General features: G+C 31.3%; 1 protein-coding gene across 1 annotated transcript; it reads right to left on the bottom strand.

Moving 5' to 3' along the window:
- Window positions 1-7,629: 7,629 nt before the first annotated feature.
- On the bottom strand, window positions 7,630-11,296 carry LOC132729497 (protein pygopus-like). The gene is made up of 3 exons (XM_060715268.1): window positions 11,143-11,296; window positions 10,072-10,133; window positions 7,630-9,210 (listed from the first exon to the last, which is right to left on the bottom strand). The coding sequence occupies exons 1-3, from the start codon at window positions 11,168-11,170 to the stop codon at window positions 8,620-8,622; spliced, it is 681 nt and encodes a 226-aa protein (XP_060571251.1). The 5' UTR covers window positions 11,171-11,296; the 3' UTR covers window positions 7,630-8,619.
- Between the last annotated feature and the right edge of the window lie 1,074 nt (window positions 11,297-12,370).

Here is a 12,370-nt window from a genome sequence, read left to right as displayed (position 1 = left end):
GCTATCCAACCAGCTAACGGAATGTCGGTGGTTCTACTTGGGTACCCGCTCGTGCCTGAAATAATGTACGGAGGGACACCCGAGGCCTGCCTACATCAGTAAAGTTTGAAAGTCGCCAAATTACTTCTACTGTGTTCATGCTACGTAAAATCCAACCAAAAAGACCATGATTGATTTTTATTTAAGTTTTGATCAGCATAAGATGTATTTGTTTTGTTTAGTTTTACGGCGTATCAACGCAGTTTAGGTCATAGCATAACCTCAAACAATTTCTTAATAAGAGCATCGCCTGTCGGCCGAAGTATGTACTGTCGTAAGATGTTTGAATGTGATAGGACTCTATTGAAAAATGAAAGAAAACAACCAGGCCAAACTATTGATCGGACGGGCGTTTTTTTCACAAGCGTCACTGTGACCTTGACCTTTGACTTAGTGTACTTAAAATCAATAGATGTTATCTACTTAGTGCCACTGACCTAAAATCGATCGACTCATCCACTAACCTTTGGCAATGTCTCACAAATCTAACCTAGAAATTTCCTCTCAAACAATTAAACTTACAGGAATTTACACTTAATGTCACTGTGAACTTGACATTTGACCTGTTTGCTTTAAAATCACAAAGGGTCATTTACTGGTTATGTAAATCCTCCCTTCTAAGTATGATGACAGTACACCTAAAACTTGTCAAGGACTTGAGCGGTCATTAAAGTTACCTTGAGCGCTTTAAAGTCAAGGTTATGTATTCATTTTTGGTTTTGACGTTTAAAAGATGGTTCTTTGCTCTATTTCATTGATCCAAAATCAGCACAGAATGCAAACTGACCAATCAAAATCCAGATATTTGAGACTCCGTGACTATGCAAATGATGAGAGCTGGCACGTGTTGAGCGCTAACTCTTTAGCAAGTTATTGTAGAGGTCAACGGTTCAATCTCAATTTCTGTTATACCAATATATTTAGCATATTGTGTTCATGTATTTGGCTATCCAAGGTAACAATTGATTAAATGACCCAGTCTGAAACAAGTGTCATTTATTTACATTAGGTCTATAAATGAACATTAAAGACACATTAAGTCTCACATTTTTTTATCAAAGGGTTTTGATTTTGGTGTTCTGTTAAAGTTTCTAAAATGTTACTCATTGACAATATAACGGTACCATTGGAAGACAAATACCACTTTGTTTACATTTTGCTCCACCTGTGAAACATTATTTTACGTTCAGCGATATTCTCTATTTAAAATGCTCTTAATACATTATAACAACATTGCAAAACGCATGTTTGTCATTTTTACAAACTGGAGGAAAATGTATTCATCTCCGAGAATTAACTGCCTTTCATCATTATGATTTCGATTATTTACTTCTGTATTTGACAACTGCTACCTTTGCATTTGACCTTTCCAGGAAAATGTCAATGCAGTTTACCTTCACTTAGTTGCTCTTTACCTTGACCTTTAACCTTTTCAGTACAATGTCAAAACAAGGTAACCTTCCATTATTTGCATTTTTATATTGACCTTTGACCTTTTCGGCAAATTGTCAAAATGAAGTCAATGCAATTTCACTTCCTTCACTTGCTTGTTACCTTGACCTTTGACCTTTTTAGCACAATGTCAAAACAATGTCAATGTAATATCATTTGCTTGTTGCCTTGACCTTTAACCTTATAAGCACAATCAAAATAAGGTCAATATAATTTCCCTCACTTGTTACCTTGACCTTTGACCGTGTCAAATTATGGTCAAGGCAATTGCGCTGTCATAACTTGTTTCAAGAAATTTTTTTGAAATAACAACACAACAAGCATCTGCTACTGATATCTATTGACATTTCATTGCAATACAAAATTTATGATGAAACATGTTTAATGAAAAAAACGACAGTAAAGAAGTCATAGAATAAAATTGAGAGTGAAAATGTGAAGAAAAAACTTTTTCACACAAGCATGAACATTGCCATTTAAAGTATATCAACAACAAAAACCAACGTCTAAAAATAGATCAGTCTTATATAAAAATTGAATGAAGAATAAAGATGCTAAAAAAATCATTAAAAGTATTATAAAACCAACGTGTGATGAAATAAACACTGTCTATCCCAGCTAATGACCTTGACAGTTTACTGCAAAGGTCAAGGACAAATAGACCGAGTACTGATTTATAATCATATTTCAATCTGCAACGATTTTTATTATAAATAAATAAGTATATGTTGATATGCATGTAACCATTAATTGATTTTAAATAAAAATCCATTTGATTAACAAATTAAAGGCTAATATGCTTAATAATGACCTTTGATAAATACCTTTATATTAAGTAGGTCAATATGCATATGACCTTTACCTGATTAAAAGACAAAGTTCAACACGAATAATATTAACCTTTAATCAATTAACAAATAAAGGTCAATATGCATATTACCTTAAATTGGTTACAAATCATATAGCAATGTGTTTACATGATATTTCATTCTTTACAATAAAAACACATGTAATTTTAAGTTATTTCCACATTGGTGGTATCCTATACATGAACTAGTAGTTATGCATATCTCCAACATTCATTAAAGGAACTCCACTGAAGTCCAAAAGCCAAAAACATAAAATTTGAAATTCTTTCATAGATTAAGGGAAACACCTAAAATGGACAAATGTGCAAAGGATAATAAAGTGCTATACTCAGAATCAAACTGAATATCGATTTTGTGCAATTCTCAGTCCAATATGTATGAAAAGCGGTGCTAAGGTTTTCATTTTTGAGTCATTTCGCACAATGAAAATTATCATTCTGTAAAAACTGAATGAGCGAATGATCTGAAAATTTACACACAAATTATTGGTCTAGACCTATATCGATTGGTACACAAATCTTGAAAAAATATTTCCAGTCTTGTCATGTCAAAAACCTCAGTGGAGTTCCTTTAATCAACAATGAAAAATCATCTAAGTTCAAACATATATTGTATATCTATAAACTTTATATTTGTAGATATCTATATTAAATATTACCCTGTGTCTCTCCACATTCACATTAATCATATGACAGTTTATTCTTTTCAGAAAAAATGGTATTTACTTTAATTTTAATACATCGTTGTAAGAAAAAAAAACTGGAAAAATTTAACATTTCATGAAAGATAAAATAATTCAGAAAACATTAATCAGTGACAACATAAGAAGCAATCTTCTGAACACAAATTTGATATAAAATATTAAATTTTTCTGACACTTAACCTGCACAATTTCTTAGATGTTCTTGTCCATTTTCTAATGATGCCAGTTTTGGAACTATCTATTATTAATTTAGGGATATTGAGATTAAATTTAAAGCTGCATGTCTCCAGATGAGCCCAAATATTTCAAGGAAATCAAACTTGAGAGAAAAAATGTACGAAATTTTTAAGAAAGGTAAAAAGATTCAAGTAAGAGTTTACATATTACGTGCAATTATATTGTTATTGCCATCAAGTAAAGCCAACATTTCAAGAAATGCCTTATAACTATAGACCAGAATGTAAAATGAATGGAGTTACAAGACAGACAAGCTGATGATTTCATTTGTTCAAAAATAGCGAAGATGGTAAATACATACCGTAAAATTCCTATTAAACGCCCCCGGGGGCTAAACATTTTCCAAAAGGGGGGCTATTATTACAACACGTTTTTCCTAAATCCAAAAATCATTGAAAATACATTTAGTGTAACATGGGTTGGTAATAACATTAAAATGTGTTAAGATTTTAAAGTTCATGTGATACATTTTTGTGTTTACTATGAAATAAAATGGATTCTGAAGGATTTGAATAAAATTACAGATTTATTAAAGAGTTCACCACTCATGAGCAGATTTTTCTCTATATCAAAAAGCCTGTGGGGGGGGGGGCTTTTATTAGAGGAGGGGTGTTTATTAGGATTTTTACGGTAATACAATACAAATAGCTTTTGACCTAGAAAAAATACATAAACATTTTATATAATATTCAGAATTCAACATGTAAAGATATCATTTTTTTACCCTGATATTTTTTATCAAAATGTTACATTTAATCTTACACCTGCGGAAATTGCCCCAATCATCACACCCTGATGACAGTGTAGAAAATGGCCAAAGTGCATGGACGTGCAGGCTGACCTAACTATGAAGGCAAATATTCCCGCAAGTTAGGGGTTCAAGCAAGGTTGATCGCTTATACCTTGGTTCTTTTATTGATAAGTAGCCTAGTATAGAAAAGAATAAAAATCTGTTTTTAAATTTTTTTAAATAAATACATGCAAATAGCTTCGAAGTGAATATGAAATAAATTGGTATTTAACTTGTGGCCTATGCTTCAAAAAAGCTATTAAAAAGTCATCAGTATTCAAAATAAACAAACAAAGCCCTCTTGATATATACATGTACAAATATCAACAACAAGAAAAGCTTATGTAAGTATGTCAGTAAATGAAGACAAAAAAAAACAACAAACAAACATAAAATGAAAATATCAAGTGATCCATACAATTACAATGGGATTTCGATGTAAACAAAAAATAAACAAAAATATAAAAACCACTAAAAAAATCTAAGATCACACAGATTTTTAAATAATAAAAAAAAACACAATCTTAAAACTATGATATGTGAATCTAATCATATTGAGCTATACAAATTACCTTAAAGGTCCATTATGCCTCAGAAATACATTTATTTTTATTTCACAAAAGCTTTTTAATTTTGGTGTACTCTTGTAGTATCCAAAAAGTTACTAGGGGCATGACATATCTTTTTTTTTTCATCTGTTGCTTTTTGGCAATACCTATAGTTATAGTGAATTAGTATTTTGTATGTAGGTCAAATTACTACTTATATACTGATTATATTTTGCTACTTTTATAACAAATTTTGTCACATTTATCCTGCTTAATTCAGGTAATAAGCATCTTAAATTCACTAAAACTATTATTTAAACATTATAAAAATCATGTTTTCCCTTTTTTAAGAAGTAAACTTTGTTTCTAAGGCATAATGTGTCTTTAATGTGTATTTAAATAATAATTACAAATGTCTAACACAGTTTATTACATAATTCATACACATATATATATACATACAGTGACATTATAATTCAAAATGGATTTTTTTACAATTACAAATCTATTATCTATACAAATATATTATCATTTATGATTAAACCCTTAAACCTCCTGAATTTCTTAAATGAACTTGCCCAAATTCCTTTTTTGGAATGGTCTATTATCAGATAATATAAAGTTAGTTAGCCAACAGTATGGGTCCAGGTCAGACTGTACTGTTAAACATATTCAAATATACTAAATATGGCCATATGCTTTTTGCTGCCTTAAAATAATAAAAAAAAAATTGATTCAAAAATACAATTTGAGTAGAATTTTATCTATGGCACATGTATTAATAAATTTATTAAAATGACACTTTTGTATGACTGTGAATGAGATAAGCTATTGATACTGAAATATTTTTTTCCAAAAACAGTAAATCTCATAATGGCGCTTTAACAATTGGAGAACATAATGGGCCTTAAACAATCAGAGTAGGACAAAAAATGTTTTGAACCAATTTTTCTTAAAACATAAAAAATGTCTTAAAATGTTGAAAATAAAGTGTACAAACGTTTTATTTATTATGAAGTAAAAGATATATATACATGTATTTTTATTAATATATATAGGAACACAATCATTAACAATGTAATTAAAATTTTTGATCAATTTTTATATTGCATCTAAATTATTATATGTAAGAAATATATGTGAACTAAGATAGAATCTAAAGTATTACACACTGTGCAAAATGTTAATAAGAACTGACAAATCTGGAGTAGAAATAAGATCATTCTGAATGTATAATTCTTAAGTAATACAATACAGAGAGATTCTATAGCTCAAAATATAAAAACATCTTTGTTCCTTTTGTAAACTGAGCTGATATTAAAATAATAAATAACAAGGGCACTGCATCCCGTATTAATACTCATCTGTTAAACTAATCACTTTTATCATAAATTCTAAGTTAAAAAGGGACACAACTCCAAAAATAAAGCTTTCAAAATTATGCCCCTTGTCTAACATCAGCCTTACGTCATGGTAAGCAAGTATTACATGTTTTATACTGTTATGTCATTGCACCACAACAACAATGATGACAACAACAACAACAACAACAACAACAACCATGATGTCAAAGCGATCATAATAGCTCAACTTTTTCTTCAAAAAAACAACAACAAAAAAAACGAAAAGCTAAAACGTATAAACTGCTCATTTAAAAAAAAGATCTATTTCCACATGTCCATAAAAATTAAAAAAGTTGACATCATCTTTAAACAAATGTTTGTGTCATCTTACAATGTAAATAAATATATAAAAATTAGAATAAGAATTAAAAAATAGAATTATTTACACCCATGGGAATGTTCAGTTTATGTCACTTATTCTCTTACTTAAAGTGAGTAAAAAAAGTACTCTTTATCATGAATACAATAAAATAATTAAGTTAAGTACTCTGCAAAGTACATAAAATAGTTAAGGTACATAACTTTATATCAAATTAAAAAATATCAAAAACTTAAGTCATGGCCGACCATAAACAAACATTCTGAAAGTAGCCTGACCGTAAATCAGGCATTCTTAATGTTACCTACCCAATAGCCATTTGAAATGCCTGATGCCAGGTAAGAATTGATCACTCAGATTGTGAATGTTGGTGACATAGTCGACATGCTGACTGTAATGTTTCACTAACCAAAAACACAATATACATAGTATCATGTAAGGTCATAAAGTAACAAGTAATTGTGTTAAAAGAGTTTAAAAAAACAACTTATGTATTTAATAGTTTTCTTTCATTTCAGAAAGTTAATAGCGACTTTCCAACTTTAGTGTTGGCCCCTCTGTGCATTAATTCAGGCACAAACCAACACCAGAGTAGAACAACCGACATTTCGTAAGCTATCTGGACAGCTTCCTCACATGAAAGAATCCAAAACCTCACTATCGAACAAATTATCATTAAACATTCATCATTCACAAATATAATTGGCTTTGAGTTAAACAAAGCTACTGTCATGAAATATTTCTATAAAGCTAATATCTTTAGAAATCTAATTATACAAAATGTAAACAAAACAATACATCCCAATAAATTACATAATTAAACTGCAGTTTTTTGTAATCTAGAATTTAGTTCAAATTATTAAGACTATACATATTCTGTAACAATAAATACATGTAAATAAGTGTTATATTATATAAACAGTAAAATTCTTAAAGCAGCATGCCTCCAGATGAGCCAAAATATTTCAAGAAAATCAAACTTGAGTAAAATGTAATAATATTTAAAGAAAAGTAAAAAAAGATTCAAAATTCAAGTTATAATTTACATGTAATATGCAATTAATGACAGATTTTGCAGTACATGTATTCATCACCATGTTGTCACCAGGGCTTCCATTAGTGGAAGTTTGGAAGTCATTTACTCCCAATTTTTCCTTGTGACTTCCAAAATTTCAAGATTTTCCTTCTTTACCTATATACCTAGACTTCCAATTTCAGAGACTTGGCAGTCTCTGACTTCAAAATTTTGGAACTTAGTGGAAGCCCTGTTGTCACTGCATGACTAACGCAATAAGGGCTATTTTTGCACATTTTTTAGACCATTTTTGGTAATTAATGTGGATTGTAAGTGCCCTTTGCAATGTATAAATTTCCATGTTCGCTTCAAAATATTTTACTTTTAAATACATTTTGTAAGATTTTCACAAAAATAAGCTCAATTTGGATGCATGCTGCTTTAAAGGGTGTAAAAACTGTAACATGTACAATAACAAATTCAAAAACTGTGCAATCATGTCATCTTATGGTAATATCTAGACAAAGTTATAAAATTATTAAGAGTCACTTTTGTTTAATGTAAACAAATTATGTAAGACACCAATAAAACTCACTAACAAAATATCAAAATTTCTGCAATTTTGAAAAAAAAAAAACCTTCAGTCGTAATTTCAAATATGCTTTATTGGAAATTTTAAAAAATCCATTCTTTCAATTTAAGTACAGTGCCATGGTACATGTCTTTATCAAGATACAAAACAAAAAGCCTCTAAATTACTGGATACCCAACATTGTTTTATAGCATTTAACAAAAGCTGTCCGTATGACAGCCCGCTTGACTATTCTCAGAGCTTGACAGTTAGAAAAGGGCCATAACTCTGTAAAAAGGTATCTCAGAGTTATGCAACCAATGCTGTTATGGAACCAATGCCTATCTTGTTAGAAAATCACAGTGAACAGAGTGTGTGAAGTGTGAACCTTTTCCCTTCAGTGCATTTGAAGATACCATCTTGCATATAAAAACTCAACCAAAGGGTGACAGAGACACCAAACCCAACAGGGCGAGTACATGTACAACAGCTCTCCCTATTCTTAGAATAGTGGAACTAAAAATGTTACTTTTCATTAACATACATGTATACAAAAAAGTATGTCTGCATTAAGTTTGATAGTTTACCATTACCAACCAAGCTCTTCGACATTAAGACTTTAATTTACCATACAGTAAGGTATTCAGACAGCCTTTACCATACAGATAGATCTTCAGGATTTCATTTTAACAAGTGGGATGCTGCGTGATTGAAGGCAATGGTCACATGCCCATTCCGCGTAAACCTCCTGAGTTAACATGATAAATGCTATCTCTGTTAGACCGGTACAGCTGCGATGGTACCAGAAATTACACCCACTTTCACACAATATAGCCTGATCATTGTCATGTACTTCTTTATGGCATATACCACACGGATATATCGGGGGAGCATTTGGATTAGATGGATTGAACACCATTGATGCTGAACTTGGGTAAACTTTTCCATTGCTTTGCGGACCCATAGCTGACATCTGCCCTGGTTGAGGCATACGGTGATTCATTGGATGCCCGGGACCTGGGCCAGGTCCACCTGGGTAGGGGTAAGGACCCTGAGAGCCAGGCATCGGACCTCCGCGACCCTGACCAGGGCCACCCATCATGGGTCCCATATGGTTCGAGTATGGGCCATCAGGCATTGAATTTGGAGAAAATGGCATGGAGTTCGGTGGGTATCCACGTGGATCATCCATGGGATTTCCGGGCATCATAGGACCATAATTGCCCATAGGTGGAGGTATCATGTCCGGTGTTCCTGGACTTGCCTGAAAATAATTGAATATGTCTTGATAAAATCATATACTATAGCCTTTTTATAAGGCATATATTGTCACCTTAGTGCAGTAATGGGTTAACTCTTTATAAATTATTTAAAGACATAACCCGTTATTGCACCAAAGTGACGATATATTGATGTTACAGGTTTGTTATCTGGCAATCATTTCGAAATTATATCTTTCTTTACCAGTACATGTATACTCTATCTTAGATTCTCATACCATCTAAACTTAAACTTTCCTTTATCTGTTTATTCAACTTAAGTTATCTGTTGATAATATTATGATCAGTTCTAAAATGGAAACATCTATAAACTTTGTAATAAAGCTATTTAAAATTGAATACTTCTATTTCTAAACCAAATCTTTCCTGAAACATTTACATGGTGTTAATACACAGATGAAATTGCCTGTCATAAAACATAATTTGTTTGTTTTGTTTGTTTCATTGGGTTTTACGGTCACACAGACACATATGGCAATGCTCCAGCTTTACTGGTGAAGGAAGACCTTAGGTGCCCTTCTGTGCATAATTTCAGGCACAAAGAGGCACCTGAGTAGAACCACCGATGTTCCGTAAGCTAGCTGGATAGCATGTCCCTGTCGGGATTCGAACCCACAGCAGTGAAAGGCAAGTGGTTTGAAGTCAATGACCTTAGCCACTCGACCAGACGCCCCAAAACAGAATTTGAAATATTATATTAATTTATAGCATAATTATGCTGAACAATCATGCTTATTAGTCATATCATAGCACTTGTATACTACTATATGTCTAGTACATATCTATCTGAGTTAATACAATTAAGTAAAAAAATTAATGATTATCAAGCGTAATATTGCTTTTACCCTCGACTTTTTCCGGCGTTTTGTAGGAGCACTAGGCTGGCTGAATCCATCACCTTCCGCATCTAAAGATATTCAAATAAAATATTATAAAAGTGAAGAACTTTATCAAATATCAATTCTGTAAATTTCTAATATTTTGAATGAATGAGGAAAATGTCGCAAATTTAAAGTCAATGTTAGAGAAATTCAAATAGTTAACAAGTTGTATAAGACTAGATTATTTTACTTAGCCCTTGAATTTCAGTTGGTTTTATATTTAAATCTAATTTTCCCGTTCTGTAGTCCTTATTTAAAAGTCATTCCCTGAACATTACTAAGTACCTAAAAACAAAGATTGTTTCCGCTCTTAATTATGACTATGAGGTTCTTTACAGAACTATTTTCTTTTATGTTTAAATGCATGTATGCTTATTCTTGAGTAAAATATTTGAATAACAGAATTCTATATAATTCTTACTGAGTATGCCTAATTTGAATAAAAGAATGGAGTAACTTTGTATTGATAAAGTAAATTTGGGTCCTTTCTTAAAAAAACTGCCAGTTTTTTTTATGACACTATATATTCATATTGTGACCACCTATAGTGTGGAGTTTTAAACATATCTACATAACGATAAAAGCCGATGTACTCTGATTGAAAACGGAAGCGTAGACTGGTGTCCTTATATGGGAACCATAATAGAAAGGGGGAACTAGAATAAACGGAAGCAGTGTATAAAATACCAAATGACAATTTTAAAATGGAAAATGTAAAATAAAATTGAATGATTATTTTAAACTATTTTACGGTAAAAGAAAATCGAGCTCGCTTTGAGGCTTTGCCTTTTTCATATTATTTTTTGGTATTCCATAACTTGAAATTAAAGCAACAATAAGAAGTTATTTGACTTCTACTTTGTGCCTATTACAGCTTTTCAGTATCTGCAACAATTCATCATTGATAATCAGCAAAATTACAATAAAATAAAATTTTACAAAATATTGACAAAGAAAATTAAACGCGAAATCATGTTACAAAAGAGGAAATCTTTCTGCAAGTTATACATTGAACATGAATATTTAGAATCTTACTTAGCGCCTTTGCTCTTCCTCTTGGCATTGTATAAATATATTCTGTAAGATATTAGATTATCAATTCGTGGGCATTTTTGTAAATATTTTGATGAAAAAAAAAGAAAATATATCGGTGATCTATGGTAATTAGTGATTGTATTTTTTATTGAGGTTGTACACCACCAAATAGGAATGACTAAAATCTGCAACGGGGAATTCCGGCTTTACCAGAAACATTATGTGACTGTCTGTATTTCATTTACTTCACTTCATTTTTACTTTAAAATGTATCCATGGAGGTTAATAAAGATGTATGTATTGTAGATCTGTGATGTATCTAAGTCTCCATTCTCTACAAAATCGTTTGCTAATATGATAGTCAATGATATGACCAATACAGGTGAACAGAAGGGATATCACTCCAATACCAAAATTATAGCCCCCATCAACCTATACAAAATATTAAAATATCTCAGAGAAAGGCGCTGGGAAGCTTCTCAGTAATCTCAATCATATCATCAGTGCCAGACCAAATAAGATCAATCGTTCTAAAGAGAGTCAGTAAAGAAATATACACCATTTTTATGATGAGGATACTAATTCAGAAGTATCATATTGCGCCAGTACAAATTACATACTGTAATATTCGTTATTATATTCTATATTAATAATGTTTGTTTGTTTGTTTCTTTTTTTTCTTTCTTTCTTTCTTTCTTCCTTAATACATGTATATGCATGCATACATTCAATGATATGAGGAATGGTACACCTTCTCAAGCATGTCTTCTATCTTTTGAATGACCCCCTTAGTAACTCGTGCGCATCGCATTAGTTATCTTGTGCACATGAGATAAATATAAACACACATGTCACCTCTGTGCCACCGTAATTACCTCATTTCTGGGCGAAAGAATGAAAGATGTATTACCTGCCAATAGACAGAACCTTTTTTAAGTGGTGAATTAAATCCGTGTCCTAACAGAATCAAAATTTCTGAGAGAAAAAAAGTTGATGGATAACATACTATTTTGGGGTTTCATTTAAGTTGGATTGTGTTGATGTTAACAGTTGAAGAAAGTATATTATTCATCAAGGATAATGGAATCCAGAATCAAGTCTCAAATATGACTGATTAACTATAGAACATTGAGAACGAAATTTGACTAGACCGTGTCCGGATACTACGTTGTTAAAATTTAGTGGTATTTGGCCAATATTTTTATTTACGGTATATTGACCGTCAAGT

Source organism: Ruditapes philippinarum, unplaced genomic scaffold, assembly GCF_026571515.1.
Source record: "Ruditapes philippinarum isolate M1 unplaced genomic scaffold, ASM2657151v2 ctg3486_1_1_1_1, whole genome shotgun sequence".
Lineage (NCBI taxonomy): Eukaryota > Metazoa > Mollusca > Bivalvia > Venerida > Veneridae > Ruditapes > Ruditapes philippinarum.
This window is presented reverse-complemented; position numbering and strand designations above follow the sequence as displayed.